General features: G+C 41.8%; 1 protein-coding gene across 1 annotated transcript in view; it reads left to right on the plus strand.

Annotated features, from left to right (window-relative positions):
- PLCH1 (phospholipase C eta 1) overlaps positions 1-19,286 on the plus strand; it is a 370,702-nt gene that overhangs the window by 42,451 nt on the left and 308,965 nt on the right. The window contains exon 2 of the mRNA XM_073579023.1: positions 2,477-2,591. Coding sequence (XP_073435124.1) covers positions 2,513-2,591 — 79 coding nt within the window. The 5' untranslated portion in view covers positions 2,477-2,512. The remainder of the gene's footprint in view (positions 1-2,476; positions 2,592-19,286) is intronic.

The following is a 19,286-nucleotide window of genomic DNA, read 5'->3' on the forward strand; positions in this document are numbered from 1 at the left end:
CAAGTCGGTTACATTATATATTTATCACTGATTGAACCAATCTTTTTTGTTTTTTGTAAATTGGACTATAGGTTGTATGCAGATTATGCCGGAAATATGGGATTTGCAGTCAACGATTCTACATCTGTGGCTCCACATAAGATGACCAGGAACATAAGATGCTTCCTCCCCAACCTCCTTTACATGCATGCTTGCACTTCTTTATCCAAGAGGTAGACTGGCTTCTTTCAGACTCCAGCCTATCTACCTGGAAATCTAAGGATTGTTCTTAATCCCTTCACAACCAGGCATTTTTCCGTAATTGTTTTTTTCTTCCCCTTCTTCCAAAAGTCAATACTTTCTTTTTTTTCTGCCATTAAAGCAATAAAAGTTTGATTTTTAACAGGACAACTTGTAATTTTGAATGACACCGGTCATTTTACCAAATAATGTACTGTAAAATGGTGACAAAAAACCTGTTGTTCCATCATTGTTTTGGGGCTTTTGTTTTACGAGTGATGAGTGAACGTGCCCGGATAACGTCTTATCTGAGCACGCTCAGGTGTTATTCGAGTATCTTATCGTGCTCGTATATTGTGTTCGAGTCCCTGCGGCTGCATGATATGCGGCTGTTAGACAGTCTGAACACATGGGAATAGCGTAACAAACAGGCAATTCCCACGTGTGTACACCAAAATTGCTGTAAAATGTTGTGACTTTTGATGTTCTCATGCCATTTTCACCCAGCTCTGACTACATAGGCGGAGCTGGGGCCAGACGGGCTTGAGGCAACTCTGAGGGTATGTTCCCACGGTCAGTAAACGCTGGGGGTTGGGCGCTGTGTGCATCCGCAGCATCCAGATGCTACAGCATAGTGGATGGGATTTCAATAACTCCCATGCCCAGTATGTGAGCACAGAATCCTCTGGCTTCCTTGCGGAGAGGGACATGCAGCGAGTCTTTCCAGACCGTAGCATGTCAATTTATGTTGCAGAGACGCCAGTCTCCGCAAGATAAATATCACCAGTGCAATGTATTTCACGCGGTGATTCTGCACGGTTCAATGAACACTTGTGGAATCATCTGCGTTCAAAAGCTGGCAGCGCTTTGGACAGAGCGGACATGGGCTGCGTTCAAAGTGCTGCCGGTTATTGACCGTGTGGATGTAGCGGAGTCATGAAATTGATTACGAGCAGTAGCGCTTGCTACACCACAAATCTTACTCCAGTCCACAACTGAGGTTGGTGGTTAGGTGCACTCCTGATTCATTAAGAAGCTCGCATCTTTTAATGAATAAGCGCCTGTCTCCAGCATACTCCCTCAAGACCGGCATGAAAATAGATGGCCGTAAAAAATCGGGTCCCATGACTTTTTATTGTATTTGCACTCCACTCTGTGTGCGCGCTGAGGCAGGAGCTATACACTTTTGTCTCACGAGATACACACTTTTCTGTTGTCTTCAGTGAATGGTTTGAGTCTCAGGACATGGATCACATTGATCTGCAGACTTGGAAAGTGCTTAAAATATATATATATATATATATATATATATATATATATATATAAAAACAAAAACCCATTGAAAATGTAATTACTCTCCAAGTGGTGACAAAAAAATTCAAACATTAGTAAAAAAAAATTGGTTTGTGCTGCCACGTACCGAGACATACTAATTTTTCCATCGATGACGTTCTACGAGGGCTTACTTTTTGTGTGCCGAGCTGCTGTTTTTTATTGGTAGCATTTTGGGTTACTCAAAACATTTTGGAAAAAGAAAAAAAAATCGCTCCATACACAGACCCATAGGGCATGGGAGGTTCTGGTATGTTGTATGTGGGGAAGAGGTTTAGGACTGTTCTAGAAGTCCGTAACAGTCTGTCAGCATGAAATGACCAAGCGCAGGCACTCGGTGTACCCCTGGTGTGGCCGAATAGTTCACCTTCCCACCTAATAGTTTTCCATCTATTTCTGCCCTCTTCTGGCAGAGAGATCGAACACTGAAAATGGAATAAAATGCAAATCCTAAAAACCATAGGGTTTGGTTTAGGTAGTCAAAAAAATATTGACTCGTTGTCCAACTTAAAGCCACTGAATAGCTGTAGAGTGACATGGGTGCTCCTAGGCGCTCACATAAGCATTCATGTTGAACTTTCTCTGGTTTTCATATTAGTTGAATAAAAGGAAGGACACAAGTCAGGTGACCCCAAAATGGCATCATCTAAATAAATCCTGAAGCGGAAACCCATAGACACGTGTAGTAGATGACACTGACCTGTCCATAACCCTGCACAGATTTCTGCTATGAGAATTGTCCTCCATTCATCCCTGGAGATACGGTGTGTACATTTCGGAGACGAGGGACCCTTTCTCCCGTTCCCTTTCATGCAGTCTATAGATGTTGTTTGCATAACTGAATGTTGCTGTAAGGCGCAGAGCGGCCCGATTGTTGTTTGGATTAACGTCTTCCATTTGGTTTACGGTGTATCTTTCCTTTCAGAGGAGACCTGCGAGTGAATACAATACAAAAGGAAAAATGAGCTCCTGGAATCCGGAGAAGCCGCGTCCCTTGATGTACTGCAGACACTTCTTGGCGGACAATGGAACGTTTCATGGTAAAGTCAGAGCTTTCATCTTCTACTTTTTTGTTGTTGCGGAAAGAAGCGGCAAGAAAAACAGTCTGCCGGAGCAGATCCCTGCCCAAAATAGTAGTTGTATATTGCTCAATGGGACGTGAAAGGTCCAAGGTAGCGGAAAAGCTGCCCAGTGTCAGCAGTACATGGAAGATAATGACATCATGTATACTGCCCCTGTTAATTCTGGATTTCCACAATGCCACCTACTTGTGTTCTGTTTAGTACTAAGAGGGTGACTGTATTTTATTTCATTATTTTTAACGTATAGGATTAATAGGATTAATTCCTGGAAGACCAAGGAATTGGTGGTGGACTTTCGCAAGGGCAAAAATCCACCAGTAGTGGTGAACATTCAGGGAAATGACATTGAGATAGTCAACACCTATAAGTACCTTGGTGTGATCCTCAATAATAAGCTTGACTGGGCCCATCACTTGGATGCAATGTACAGGAAGGGCCAAAGCAGGCTTTATCTGCTCAGAAGGCTGAGAGCCTTTGGAGTTAGAGGGGCACTCCTTGCATCCTTCTTCAACTCTGTTGTGGCATCAGTCATCTTCTTTGGTGTGGCGTGCTGGGGTAGTGGCATATCAACCAGGGATATGAATAGGCTGGACAAACTGATTAGAAGGGCCAGCTCTGTCCTGGGATGCCCCCTTGATCCAGTTCAGGAAGTAGGCGACAGGAGGATACTGGCCAAGGTGAGCTACATGGTGCAGAATGATTCCCATCCCATGCATGAGACCGTGACAAAGATGTGCAGTACTGTCAGTGACCGGCTACTTCATCCTAAATGTGAGAGGGAGCGCTATCGAAAGTCCTTCCTTCCTGCTGCAGTTAGGCTGTATAACCAGCACTGTCCAAAACGGAGAACGACCCAAACAGAGAACTGATAGATCCAAAGTTGTGACAGTCCGGTTATATATATATTTTTTTTTCCCCGTATGTACCTACCTACTGTCAATGTAATGCCTTTATGCATCTGTATCTGTACTTGTTCCTGCCTTGCTACTGTCATGCTCTGAATTTCCCCATGGTGGGACGATTAAAGGGTTATCTTATCTTATCTTATCTTATCGTATATGTTTGGTCATGATCTTGAGCAACTGCTTTAAGGGGAATCTTTCTAGGGTTTTCAAACCCTACTTGAGAGCAGCATGATGTAGGGGCTGAGACCCTGATTCCAGCAATGTATCATTACTGGAAAAAAATCTGCTGCAGATCTTCCAGTTCTCTGCTGAGCCCTGTATAACTCCGCAGCTCTCTATTGTACACTGTGCATAGGAAGAAAGCTGTCAGTCACTGGTGGGGTTGGACTACTTCGTTAGCAGATTTACTAGTGATAATCTCTTGCTGATAAAGCAGTGACTTTATGAAAACTACCTAAAACAGCCCAGTAAGTGACACATCACTAGAATCAGGGTCTCTCTCTCTCTACATCATACTACTCTCAGAATAGGTAGCAAAAACTTGGTTGCAGGGTCCCATTAAGAACAAGTCTTGTGCTACTTTGTATTATGTCTCCAGTTATGAGAACTTTTTATGAAACTTTAAGTTTTTAATTGGAGAAAGATTTGTTTCCCAAATTTCTACATACAAAATGTATGACTTTATTTGGGCATTCCTCCATAGGCCGGGTTCACATAGCGTTAACCAGCCCTATCTTCGCGTAGCGCTGACGGGCTGCGTTAACACTATTTCATAACGCGATATGCATTATGCTATGACCGCTAGCGCTGATGAATCATCAGCGCTAGCTGTGACGGAGCTTCAGACGCTGCAGCCCGCGTCCGAGGCTCCATCAGTGCTTAATGGCACATCGCGAACGTGTGTCGCTTTACGGCATATGTCGCGATGCGCTAGTTAATGGGAAGCTATGGCAGTGTTAACTGACTGCGTTATACCGCGCAGTATGATCCCAGCCATATTGTGACTTCCATTCTTCCCATAATTCACATTTGTACTCAAGGAGACATTTAGTAATACCTTGTAGAAAAGTTTAAAAAAAAAATCAAGCCTAGCATTTTTCCCATTGGTCATTATAGTGTAACATTATATAAAGTTAATGGACATTTCTGAATGAGACAAAATCGTGTTCATCGTTTGCAGAACAGATTGTGTGTACTGAGCGATCTCACTACTCTATGCTTGTGTACAGGCTTTCTAGATCCCTCTGACGAGCAGCAGGTGGCAGTACAGGCGCAGCAATAGCACGGGGTGCACACCGCATCACTCCTACATTTACTGTTCATTTTCAGTGCAGAACTGAAGATATAAAAAATGAGCAAATACCCTGCCGTAAGTAAATGAATAGTAATAGTGCTTGTAAGCAACATAGGGTAATTAGTTTACACTATTTTGATCAAAAAGCATAAAAGCCATCCCACCCACAACAAGTTGTACCGTATCAGGATGGGTCCGAAGTCTTGCAGTTCACCTCACTATGTATAAGCAGATCTCAAAATAGGTGGAGACAGAGGAGGACTGAGGCCTGACTGTTAAGACCCCGAAACATGGAAAGCTATATAAGCAGAATGCCCAACCCAAAAAGGGGGCAACCACATCCCTGCGTGTCCAAAGTGTTGTACTTTTGGTTTTATTCACTTGAAGTAGTAAAAATCTTCTATATAACCACTGTAAGAGACCACAGGCTCAGAAACGCTGCCTTGAACAGACTTGGCCCAAGCCACTCCATCCGGCAGATTCCAGAGGTACAAGTGCTTCTCACAAAATTAGAATATCATCAAAATGTTAATTTATTTCAGTTCTTCAATACAAAAGTGAAACTCATATAGAGTCATTACAAACAGAGTGATCTATTTCCAGTGTTTATTTCTGTTAATGTTGATGATTTTGGCTTACAGCCAATGATTACCCAAAAGTCATTATCTCAGTAAATTAGAATACTTTAACACAAGCTTGAAAAAATGATTTTAAAATCCAAAATATTGGCCTACTGAAATGTATGTTTAGTAAATGCACTCAATACTTGGTCGGGCTCCTTTTGGCATCATTTAATGCATCAATGCGATGTGGCATGGAGGTGATCAGCCTGTGGCACTGCTGAGGTGTTATGGAAGCCCAGGTTGCTTTGATAGAAGCCTTCAGCTCATCTGCATTGTTGGGTCTGGTGTTTCTCATCTTCCTCTTGACAATACACCCTTAGATTCTCTATGGGGTTAAGGTCAGGCGAGTTTTCTGGCCAATCAAGCACAGTGATACTGTTGTTTTTAAACCAGGTATTGATACTTTTGGCAGTGTGGACAGGTGCCAAGTCCTGCTGGAGAATGACATTTCCATCTCCAAAAAGCTTGTCAGCAGAGGGAAGCATGAAGTGCTCTAAAATTTCCTGGTAGGCGGCTGTACTGACTTTGGTCTTGATAAAACAGTGGACCTACACCAGCAGATGACATGGCTCCTCAAACTATCATTGATTGTGGACATTTCACACTAGACCTTGGAAATTGAGGTCCCAGAGTCTGGAGGAAGAGTGGAGAGACAGACAGTCCAAGCTGTTTGTCGTCTAGTGTGAGGTTTCCACAATCAGTGATGGTTTGGGGAGCCATGTCATCTGCTGGTGTAGATCCACTGTGTTTTATCAAGACCAAAGTCAGCGCAGCCATCTACCAGGAAACTTTAGAACACTTCATGCTTCCCTCTGCCGAAAAGCTTTTTGGAGATGGAAATTTAATTCTCCAGCAGGACTAGGCATCTGTCCACGCTGCCAAAAGTACCAATACCTGGTGAAAAAACAACAGTATCACTGTGCTTGATTGGCCAGCAATCTCACCTGACCTTAACCCAATAGAGAATTTATGGAGTATTGTCAAGAGGAAGATGAGAGACACCAGACCCAACAATGCAGTCAAGCTGAATGCTGCTATCAAAGCAACCTGGGCTTCCATAACACCTCAGCAGTGCCACAGGCTGATCGCCTGCATGCCACACCGCATTGATGCAAAAGGAGCCCCGACCAAGTATTGAGTGCATTTACTGAACATACATTTCAGTAGGCCAACATTTCGGATTTAAAAAAAAAAAAAAATTTGGTGTTGGTGTTATAAAGTATTCTAATTTACTGAGAAAATGACTTTTGGGTTTTCATTGGCTGTAAGCCATAATCAGCAACACTAACAGAAATAAACACTTGAAATAGATCACTCTGTTTGTATTGACTCTAGAGTTTCACTTTTTGCATTGAAAAACTGAAATAAATAAACTTTTTGATAATAATCTAATTTTGTGAGAACCACCTGTACCTTAACCTTCACTCATTAACCCCTGTACCAGGATCTGGTCTTACAACAAGATCCATTGGATTGCTTCCACAGAAGGGATGCTGTCTGAAGGAGCAAAGCAGGGTCAGAGCCAAGAGGTCACGTCAGGAACAGAAAAATAAGAGAAGAGAATGATAAGAAAACAGGGTGAATCAGGAAACCAGCATAAGAAAGGACTGGATATAAGATGGATAGATAGCATAACTAATTAACTGGCAGTGGAAGTCAGAGATCTAGGGGTTTAAGTAACAGCTCACCCACAGACCATTACCCCCATAGCTCCCTCATCTAGCGGCACCGAAAGTCCCAGAAATTAAACAGCTAGCATGTGGAAGAAGGTTCTCTAGTCAGATGAGATCAAAGTAGAACATGTTGGACTAAATGCAAAACGTTATGTGTTGCAGAAAACTAACACTGCATATCACCCTTCAAACACCATTCCCACTGTCAAACACGGTGGTGGCAGCATCATCCTGTATGGATTCTTTTCTACAGCAGGGACAGGGAAGCTTGTTAGAATTGATGGGAAGATTGATGGAACTTAATACAGGACAAACCTAAAGGAAAACCTTTTAGTGGCTACAAAAGACTTGAGACTGTAGGTTCACCTTCCAGCAGGACAACAATATTAAACACTGCCAGAGCTGCAATGGAATGGTTTAGATCCAAGCATATTCATTTGTCTGAAGGGCCCAGTCACAGTCCAAACCTAAGTTTCATTGAGAATCTGTGGCAAGACTTGAAAATTGCTTTTCACAGATGCCTCCATGCAATCTCACTGAGCTTGAGCTAGTGTTCAAAGGAAAATGAGCAAAATTTCAGCCTCTAGATGTGCAAAGCTGGCGGAGACAGAACCCAAAAGACTTACAGCAGTAATTGTAGCAAAAGGTGGTCCTACAAAGTAGTGACTCGGGGACTAAATACAAATGCACGCCACAATTTTCAGATTTACCATATTTTACGGATTATAAGACGCTCCGGATTATAAACTGTGTTTCAAATTATTATGCAAACAGAGTTTTACGAGTGATAAGGTTAGAATTTTTTTGTTTGTCATTTAAACTCATTGATGGTGATGTGTGTCAGGGCTCTTTATATCACTGAAAGCAATTGCAGATACCTGTGCAAATTAGTTTGGCAGGTGTGTCCAAATATAGGCAAGACTACTTAAGAAGGCTGTTCCACATTATTAAGCAGCCTACATTTTTTGCCAAAATGGGAAAGAAAAAGGATGTGTCGGCTGCTGAGAAGCAACAAATTGTGGAGTATTTACGTCAAGGCATGACTACAATCAACATTGCCAAGACACTTCATCGTGATCATCGCACAATCAAGAAGTATGTAGCTGATGCCCAGCACACACGTGTGCGTGCTGATAAGGAAAAATTGAGCACTCTTTCCAACAGGCAATTGCGTCAGGTTAAAAGAGCAGCTGCAAAAATGCCTTGTCATAGCAGCAGACAAGTTTTTGAAGCTGCTGGTGTCTCCAACGTCCCCCGAACAATAAGATGCAGGGTCCTTCAGAGGTTTGCAGCTGTGTGTAAGCCATTCTGTCGACCACCTCTATCCACTGCACACAAGCAGAAACTGCTCCAGTGGGCCAAACGTTACATGGTGACTGACTTCCAAACTGTTTTGTTCACCGATGAGTGCCGTGCAACGCTCGATGGTCCAGATGGATGGAGTGGAGGATGGCTGGTTGATGGACACCCCATGAAAACACGGCTAAGGCGCCAACAAGGAGGAGGTGGAGTAATGTTTTGGGCTGGAATCATGGGGAGAGAAATTGTCGGCCCCTTTAGGATCCCTGAAGAGGTAAAGATGAACTCCATAATCTATGTGGAGTTTCTAAAACAGCACTTCCTGCCATTGTTCAAGAGGAAGAACCGTGCTTTCCGCAGCAAAATCATTTTCATGCACCGTCTCATGCTGCAAATAACACATCTGCATCTCTGGCTGCTATGGGCATAAAAGAGGACAAACTTATGGTGTGGCCACCATCTTCCCCTGACCTCAACCCCATTGAGAACCTCTGGAGTAGCATCAAAAGGAGTGTCTATGATGGCGGGAGGCAGTGCACATCTAAGCAACAGCTCTGGGAGGGTATTCTGTCCACATGCAAAACAATTGAAGCACAAACCATCCAAAAACTGACAAATTCAATGGAAGAGAGAGTTCAGAAGCTTCTTTCCAACAAGGGGTCCTATGTGCAAATGTAACATCACCTAGAATAAAGTTTTGACTTGAAAACTGTTTGATTTCATTTTGTAATAAGCTGAAAATGCTAATAATTTCACAATTGACCATTTTTTTGTTCAAAATAAAAAGGTTGAAAACTCTGCTGTGCATAATAATTTGGAACATGCATTTTGAGTGTTTCTTATTTTTAAAAATATACTGTTTTCATAGGCAGTTTGTTCAACAACATTGCAATTATACTAGAATATTAGATGACTGGAAAATAACAATGACTGCAATTCATATAGGTAATTTAGAGAAAATATGAGGAAATATTTTTTGCATAATAATTTGGAACACAGTGTAAGACACACCCCGAATTTTGATGATAAAAATAGGAAATTTTTTTTATAATAAAATGGTGGTGATTCTTATAATCCATGCATCTAATTGCTTACCGGGGGTGGTGTATTATGAATGGGTCACCAAGGAGGATGGCAGGAACAGGCTAAGCCACCAAAAAAACAGAGAGGTTGGTAACTAAGCGGATTGCAGACCCCTGATCCTATCCACACAACTAGCAGTAGCTGTGGAGCGTTCCTACGATGCCCTAGATGCCTCGGCACAGCTGGAGAGCTAACTAAAGGCCCTTTTACATTTAGCGATGCACCAGCGATCCCGACCACGATATGACCCGATCAAGATCGCTGGTGCATCGCTAAATGATCGCTAGTGAGCTGCCACACAGGCAGATCTCGCAGCGATGCAGCAGAGATACAGCGGACGATACTTACCTTTCAGACGCGGCGATCCTGACGTCCTCCCGCCCGTCTCCACACGTCACTCGTCGACGCCAGCAGGAAGCGCCCGACGAGAAATGGAGCCGGCCGATCTCGCGCAATCAGCGACAGACAACGGGGGAGCCGGTCGGAGGTAAGTATCACACATAGCGATATCGCTAGCAATATCGCTGCTGTGTCACAAAATCGGTGACGTTATAGCAATATTGCTAGCGATATCGCTATGTGTAAAACCCCCTTAAGCCTAAAGCGAGAAAGGTGAAATCTAAACTGCCCCGGAGCAGACCCCAAAAGGAATAGATAGCCCCCACACATACATTGTCGGTGAGACAAGACGAAACACAAACGCAGGCAGAAAAATAGACTGAGCAAATGATGGGGCCCAAACTGACTAGATAGGATAGGAAAGGATAGACACTGTCTGCAATCGCGCAAAAACCCTGAAAAACACGTCTGATGTACAAAAATACACTGAAGTCACACGACTTCGCTCCCACTATATGAGCACTCTGGTATGAACTAGAAGCAAAGCAAAAGAGACCAATATAACAGGGGACTGAACAAACTGACACAGGCTGAACATATGAAGCGGTGGTCCAGCACAACCCCCAGAGGAGCAAGCTGAAGCCGCACAACAAGCAGAGAGAGACAAAAAACGATCAGATGCAAAGGATTAGCCATTAAGCACTTAGCTGAACAATGCAGGATCAGGCAGGAGACATCAGACCTCAGAATGCACAGGGATGCAATCACCAGCAGGGATTGAAGGATGTCTGCAGACTTAAATACTCCAATCAGTAACCCCAGACCTCCAGTCGTCATCATCATCATCAGTTGGCAGACCTCTGTCAATCTGGCCAGCTCCACTACCTCCAGTAACCACCGGAGGGAGCAGGGGGAGCTTTGGCTCAGAAGTCTGAGCCAGGGAATTCACAACAGTGGTGCCTGCGGTAAAGCGGGGTCCCAGGGCCACTGCTGGAGGATTCAGGAGAGGGGTGATGCTGCAGGCCTCAGGCTGGGATGAGGGGGTTTCCGGTGTTGTGGGTGTCCGGCGCTGCTGCCCCGGGGTGCCTGCCGCTGTGGGGGAGCTCTGCCAACATTTTGTGAACGGCTGCCCAGAGTCCATTTTCCCAGGGTTCACCGCACAGGAAACCACAGAACTGCAGGTGGCTCTGGCCTTTCACGAAATGTCGGCAGAGCTCCCCGAAGCATCGGACACCCTGGGCAGCTGCGCCCGACACACTGGGCAGCACCGCCGGGCACATCCTCATCTCAGCCTGCAGCAACGGTCCCGGTAAGGTATATACGCTTTATAAGATGCACCCCCTTTCCCCCCCAAAATTTTGGGGAAAAAAGTGCATCTTATAATGCGTAAAATACGGCATAATTTTCAAATCTTGAGAAAACTATTTATCATTTCCTTTACACCTCCCAAACACTTGCTGCTTTGTGATGGTAGATCCCTGTAAAATCCCTATAAAAAAAATTAAGTTTGTGGGTATAAAGTGAAATAATGTGGAAAAGTTCACAGGGTATAAATACTTTTTCAATGCATTCCAACGTTTCCAGTGCAAAAAAAAACATCCCTGAATCCTCTTTTTAATCTCTTACTGACATCGGACGTATTATTACGCCGATGTCAGTATCCCTTGCTTTGATGTGGGCTCCGGCGGTGAGCCCACCTCAAAGCCGGGACATGTCAGCTGTTTTGAACAGCTGACATGTGCCCGCAATAGCCGCGGGCGGAATTGCGATCCACACACGGGTATTAACTAGTAAAATGCGGCTGTCAAACTCTAACAGAGGTATTTAACAAGCATTTCCGGCCATCGGGCCCGAAATGTGCTCACCGGTGACCCCGTTATGTGATCGTGGGTCACCGGTGTGTCGGCATGACAACTAGAGGACTCCTTGAGACCTCTATGGTTGTTGATGCGGGATTGCTGTGAGCGCCATCCTGTGGTCGGCGCTCATAGCAAGTCTGCAATTCAGCTACATAGAGGCGATCTGAGCATCGCCTCTATGTAGCAGAGCAAATCAAGTTGTGGCAGCTTCTAGCCTCCCATGGAGACTATTGAAGCATGTCAAAAGTAAAAAAAAAAAAAAAAAAAGTTTTTAGAAATAAGAAAAAAATAAAAGTTCAACTCACCCCCCTTTCGCCCCATTCAATAAATAATAAAAATAAAATCAAACATGCACATATTAGATATCGCCGCGTTCAGAATCGCCCGATCTATCAATAAAAAAAGGATTAACCCGATCACTAAACGGCGTAGTGAGAAAAAAAATCAAAACACCAGAATTACGTTTTTTTTAATCGCCACGACATTGCATTAAAATGGAATAACAGGTGATCAAAAGATCGCATCTGCATATAAATGGTATCATTAATTAAAAATGCTCGGTGCGCAAATAATAAGCCTTCACCCAACCTGAGATCATGAAAAATGGAGACACGACGGGTCTCGGAAAATGGAGCAATTTTTTTTTTTTCTTTTTTTTTTTTTTAGCAAAGCTTGTAAAAGTTTTGCACCACATAGATAAAAAAGGACCTAGACATATTTGGTGTCTATGAACTGGTATGACCTGGAGAATTATAATGGCAGGTCAATTTTAGCATTTAATGAACCTAGCAAAAAAAACAAAAAACAAGTGTGGGATTGCACTTTTTTTTTGCAATTTCACCGCACTTAGAGAACGGGAAAAAAAATTCTGTTTCAAGACATGGTAAAACCAATGGTGTCGTTCAAAAGTACAACTCGTTCTGCAAAAAATAAGCCCTCACATAGCCATATTGATGGAAAAATAAAAAAGTTATAGCTCTGGGAAGAAGGGGAGTAGAAAACGAAAATGCAAAACCGAAAACATCTACGGTCATGAAGGGGTTAAATGATTGCTAAACCTGGCTTCTTTGTTATTATATGATGACCTCACACTGTGGTGGTGTAGCAGATGTATAAAAAATGCAGGTTTATCAATCTGCCCAACACTGCTTACATGAAGATACTAATGCTGGTTATCTGCCCACCCAGTGCTCGATCACCTGCTTACACTGTGTCTTCTATCTTGACATGGCACTACTTAATGGAAGAAGAGAAAATGAAGGAGCCAGAAGTCTTTCTTTTTATATACTCTTTAGTAGTTAAACAAACAATGTTCTGCTTCGCATGGAAGGTTTTGAGCTTTGAATTGATTGTGGAGGGGCAGCAGCCTCCTGTGTGTGTGGGGCTGTGGATTATTGAAAGAAAATAAAGTCTGACTCGTAAAACTAGTCTTTCCACTTTACCTGGAAATTACAGGAGCTATCTTCACATTTACAGAATTGTTTAACATTTATATGATGTGTATATTATTTCCTTACTAACCAAAAAGTAATGTATGGCGATGTATATATGAAACAGAAAATATAATTTCTCACACATACATGAAACGGAGTCCACTGTAACTGCACATTATTACTACTGCTTCTACTACTACTACTATTCCTTATTCTACTAATACTACTACTATTACTTCTAATACTACTAATTCTACTAGTACTACTTCTAGTACATCTACTAATACTACTACTATTACTACTTCTACTGCTACTACTGTTACTTCTACTACTAATACTTCTACTAATGCTACTACTGTTACTTCTACTATTCTACTAATGCTACTATTACTTCTACTAATACTACTATTACTTCTAATGCTACTACTGTTACTTCTACTAATGCTACTTCTATTACTTCTACTACTATTACTTCTACTAATGCTACCACTATTACTTCTACTAATGCTACTACTATTCTAATGCTACTTCTATTACTTCTAGTAATGCTACTGCTGTTACTTCTACTAATGCTACTCCTATTACTTCAACTACTACTACTGTTCCTTTTAATACTACTATTACTTCTAATACTGCTACTATTACTACTGCTACTACTATTACTTCTACTAGTGCTGCTACTATTATTTATACTACTATTACTTCTACTACTATTCTACTAATAAGATAAGATAATCCTTTAATCGTCCCACCATGGGGAAATTCAGAGCATTACAGTAGCAAGGCAGGAACAAGTACAGATACAGATGCATAAAGGCATAACATTGACAGTAGGTAGGTACATATACGGGGGAAAAAAAAAAATGTAACCGGACTGTCACAACTTTGGATCTATCAGTTCACTGTTTGGGTCGTTCTCCGTTTTGGACAGTGCTGGTTATACAGCCTAATGCTACAATTACTTCTACTACTATTGCTGTTAATCATACTACTGCTATTACTTCTAATACTACTACTAGTACTAATACTATTACTTCTACTAATGCAACTACTATTATTACTACTACTACTACAACTACTACTACTACAACTAACTACTCTATACTTTCTCTACTTTCTTTACTTTTTCATCTACGTCTACTACATTTACTTCTATTACTTGTACGTCTACTTTTTCTTCTAATACTACTACGTGTATTACTTCTGTCTACTTCTTTTACTACTTCTACTACTACTATTTCTAATACTTCTAATACTACTATTACTACTACTGCTTCTCTTATCATGTCTTCAACTACTTCTACGTCTATTACTTCTCATTTTTGTACTTTTACTACTATACTACTACTATTTCTCTTTCTACTACTAATACTTCTATTGCAGATGTTTCCAGTTTGTCTTTGGGTCAAGAATCTTTTGGGCTTCACAATAATGTGTATACATGTCTTATGTTGTGTAGTGCTCCACATCTGCTTTACTTTATCCCCTTTCTGCCTGCATCAGTGAGTTTGAAATGTTTATTTAATACTATTGATGCATTTCATCCTTTTATTGTTGCTACAAAGATATATTACATACAGTATCTTAATTTATGCATCGACCAGGTCAAATGTTGCTTTACATACGTACATACTGTAGAATATTAATCCACAGAAAACTGTTACTTGCTTTTAATAGAGTGATTGATCTAAAATGATTATATATATATATACTAGATTATGGCCCGATGCTATCGCATTAGGAGGATACGATAGCATCACACCTCTTGCCATGTTAACCCTCAACACACACACTCCTCTCACCTTTCACCATCTCCACTCACTCCTTCACTCCACATACAACCCCTTCTCTCACTCCGTCTCTCATACTCACGCCATCATCGCCGCTGCTCCACGATCCCCGACATCTTCTTGCGCCGGCGCCATCCTGGATCCAGACGTTGTCCACTCCGGCGACATGTTCTTGCGGCGTCGCCATCTTGAGTATCGTGAAATCCCGCGATAGTCAAGATGGCGTCGCCGCAGGAACATGTCGCTGGCGTGGATGCCGTCGGGATCCAAAATGGCTGACGCCATTTTGGATCCCGACGTCCTCCACGCCGGCGACATGTTCTTGCGGCGACGCCATCTTGACTATCGCGGGATTTCGCCGATCCAAAATGGCGTCGCCGCAAGAACAAGTCGCCGGCGTGGAGGACGTCTGGATCCAGGATGGCGCCGGCGGAAGAAGATGTCGGGGATCGTGGATCAGCGGCGATGACGGCGTGAGTATGAGAGACGGAGTGAGAGAAAGGGTCGTATGTGGAGTGAAAGAGTGAGTGGACGTGGTGAAAGGTGAGAGGAGTGTGTGTGTTGAGGGTTAACATGGAAAGAGGTGTGCGGTGACGTCACCGGTTACAACTGGACGGAAGTTGTTACAACCGGAAGCTGCTTAGGGCAATTATTATTATAGATATATATTATCCATACTTTCCCTTTGCAATAAAGATTGGATATGTATATTGTTGTGGCTAAGAAGCTATACAGTGTGCAGAATCTCTTTTCCCTACATGTATATGTTGACCATTATGTGAGACGTGGTACCCATTGGATTACAGCTTCTACTATTTTACATAAATGGCTTCTTTCCTTGGCAGGTGCTTATATTTCCTCTATTATAAGCATCGGCCCAGGCCTTCTCTATTGTGGCAGAGGTACCAGCTGTTAATGAAATATAGAGTTTTTCTGTGGTTAATCTTGTAATGTATTGGGTGATTAGGCATCTGACCAAGTGCCATGAAACAAGGGCTGAGACATAATCATAACCGTGGCTCCCAGATTCTCAGAAGATGAAAGTATAATAAGGGAGAAGATGACTGGCACCGCTCCTGGGATTCCTGAAACAAATGACATCTCTAAGTGACCAAAAGTGTATTGATAGCTGAGACGATGTGATGGAAGATCACATCTCATACGCTTTGTCAGAGGCAAATGGGGGAATCCGATAACTTTCCCGCAGTGTAAGTCAGTGCTGGATTAATGGCAATCTGGCCATTAGTCGATAGATATTTATTTACCAGATTTGGTTTGACCAGGAAACCGACCAAGCCTGTCTGTATATTGTCTACATGTCAAGAGGAGAAAATTAACTTATAGAGACCACTTTAAAATCTGATGAAAAAGTAAATGTAAAAAAAAAGTATTCAATCAATGGTTATCTCTGATGAATGGACTTCAGATTGGCAATCAGTGGGGTTGGAGACTTGCGAACCCATTCTCGGGATAGGTGGGATTCCAGCAATCTGCAAGATATCACCTGTGAATAGGTGGCAATTTGTTAAAATTGGCAGAACATCAGGAAGCAAAGACTAAATTTGGTAAACAATGGGGGGATTGCATTAAATGCCGTACGGTTGTGATTGAGGAGCTTGCAAGAGATGTCATTTTTAATTTATTCTTTAGTACTCATAGTTTGGTTGTTAGGTTGGACATTGGGTACCAGAAAGGGTGGATTATACATTGGAAGTTTAGTATTTAGTCTGTTGACCCTTACACTTGTCATGTACCATATACTGACTCCTCTTTTCCAGTTGTTGGATGAATAGTCCACTTATTTGCTTTAAAAACAAAAAAAAAACAAAAAAAAAAAACCAAACCTACTTTTTCAGTATGTTTTGGGTGTGAAGCGCTGCACAATCAGCCTTGCTGCATTTGGATGAATCTGAGCAGAAAGTATCGTCCTGTACACTTCAGAATTCATCCGGCTGCTTCTGTCTTCAGTCATATCATCAATAAACACTAATGACCCAGTGCCATACAAGCCCATACTATCACACTGCCTCCACCATGTTTTACAAAGGATGTGGTGTGCTTTGGAGTATGAGCCGTTCCAAGCCTTCTTCATACTTTCTTTTTCCCATCTTTCTGGTAAAGGTTAATCTTGGTTTCATCTGACCAAAGAATGCTTTTCCAGAACTCGACTGGCTTTTTTAGATGTTTTTGGCAATGTCCAATCTGTCTTTTCTATTTTTAAGGGTGATTAATGATTTGCACCTTGTGGTGAACCCTGTTTATTTGGTCTCACACATCATCTTCTCTTTATGGTACACGTAGATTCTGAAACGCCTACTTCCTGGAGCGTGCTGTTTACTTGGGTGGATGTTGTGAAGGGGTTCTTCTTCACCATATAAAGGATACTTATATTATCCCACATTGTTGCCTTCAGTGGACATTCAGACCTTTTTGCATTCTCAAGCTCACCTGTGCTTTTTTTCTTTTTTTGCAGAATCTACCAAACTGTTGATTTGCCCACTCCTACAATTTCAGCTATCTCTTATGGATTTCTTTTATTTTTTTTCAGCCTACTGATGGTTTGTTTCACTTCCACTAAGATCTCCTTTGACTTCATGTTGTGGGTTCACAGCAATAGCTTCCAAATGCAAATGCCACACCTGGAATGAGCTTCAGACCTTTTACCTCCTTTATTAATGAGAGATTAATGAAGGAATAGCCCATGCAGACCATTAAAGAGCTGTAATTCTTAAACCCTTGTTCTTACTTATTATGATGTTAATGCTCTCAAATTATAGCTGAGAGTCTGCACTTTAAGCTCATATGGATTATATAACTGTATCTTGAATATTTTTTGTTAAATAATTTGTTAAACAGATAAAATGCCAAAATTTGTGTCACTGTCCAAATATTTCTGGTCCTAACTCTATAAGTTTTTTTTTTGTGGGACAAGTTTTATTTTGATTGACACTCATTTTACCATATAATGTACTGAAAGTGGCAGAACAATTCTAATTTAGGCAAAATGATGAAAAATCTTTCAACTCCACCATGGTTTTTCTCCACTTTCAACTTTTTTTTTATTTTTCAGCTTATGTGTTGCTTGCATAGCTATAGTTTTTATTGGATTTAGATTAATATATATACATCTTTGGCAAAAAATTTACAGACTACTGCTAAATTTTCAGTTTGTCTGATTTTTCTCTTTATAGGTATATTTTTGATTAAAATATAAATTGCTCTTTTATTTTATAAACTACTGACTTGTCTTCGAATTTCCAAGCACTAAATTTTGTATTTATTTTCAGAAAATGAGAAATGGTCAAAATAACAAAAAAATGCAGTGCTTGCAGACCTCAAATAATGCTAAGAAAGCAAGTTCATAATCATTTAGAAACAACAATACTAATGTTTTAACTCAGGAAGAGTTCAGAAATCAATATTTTGTGAAATGACCATGATTTTTAATCACAGCTTTCATGCGTCTTGGCATGCTTTTCACCAGTCTTTCACACTGCTTTTGGGTGAGCTTATGCCACTCTTGGTACAAAAATTGAAGCAGTTCTTCTTTGATGGCTTGTGACTATCCATCTTCCTCTTGATTACATTTCAGAGGTTTTAAATGGGGTTCAGGTCTGGAGGTTGAGCTGGCCATGACAGGGATTTGATGTGGTGGCCCTTCATATACACATTGATTGACCTAGTTGTGTGGCATGGCGCGTTGTCTTGCTGAAAAAAACAGTCCTCAGAGTTGGGGAACATTGCCTGAGCAGAAGGAATCAACTGTTTTTCCAGGATAACCTTCTATGCGGCTTGATTCATACGTCCTTCGCAAAGATTAACCTGCCTAATTCCAGCCTTGCTGAAGCATCCCCAGATCATCACCGATCCTCCACCAAATTTCACAGTGGGTGCAAGACACTGTGGCCTGTACGCCACTCCAGATCTCCGTCTAACCATTAGACAACCAGGTGTTGGGCAAAGCTGAAAATTAGACTTATCAGAGAAGATTACCTTACTCCAGTCCTCTGTGGTCCAATCCTTATGGTCTTTGGCAAACTTCAGCCTGGCTCTCCTTTGCTTCTTATTGATGAAAGGCTTTTTTCTAGCTTTACATGACTTGAGCCCTCCCTCTAGGAGCCTGTTACGAACTGTTCTTGCATGCACTTCACCCCAGCTGCCATTTGCCATTCCTTTTGTAGGTCACTTGACGTCATCCTGTGGTTGCTGAGTGACATTCAAATAAGGTGACGGTCATCCCGGTCACTGAAGAATCGTTTTTGCCCCCCTGTCGCTCTGTAGCTTTGTTGTCCCCAATGCCTGCTGCTTGACCTTGTTGTAATGGACTGCCATCTTAGAAATTTTAAGGATGGAGG

Source organism: Dendrobates tinctorius, unplaced genomic scaffold, assembly GCF_039654945.1.
Source record: "Dendrobates tinctorius isolate UK_male_01 unplaced genomic scaffold, ASM3965494v1 ptg000060l, whole genome shotgun sequence".
Lineage (NCBI taxonomy): Eukaryota > Metazoa > Chordata > Amphibia > Anura > Dendrobatidae > Dendrobates > Dendrobates tinctorius.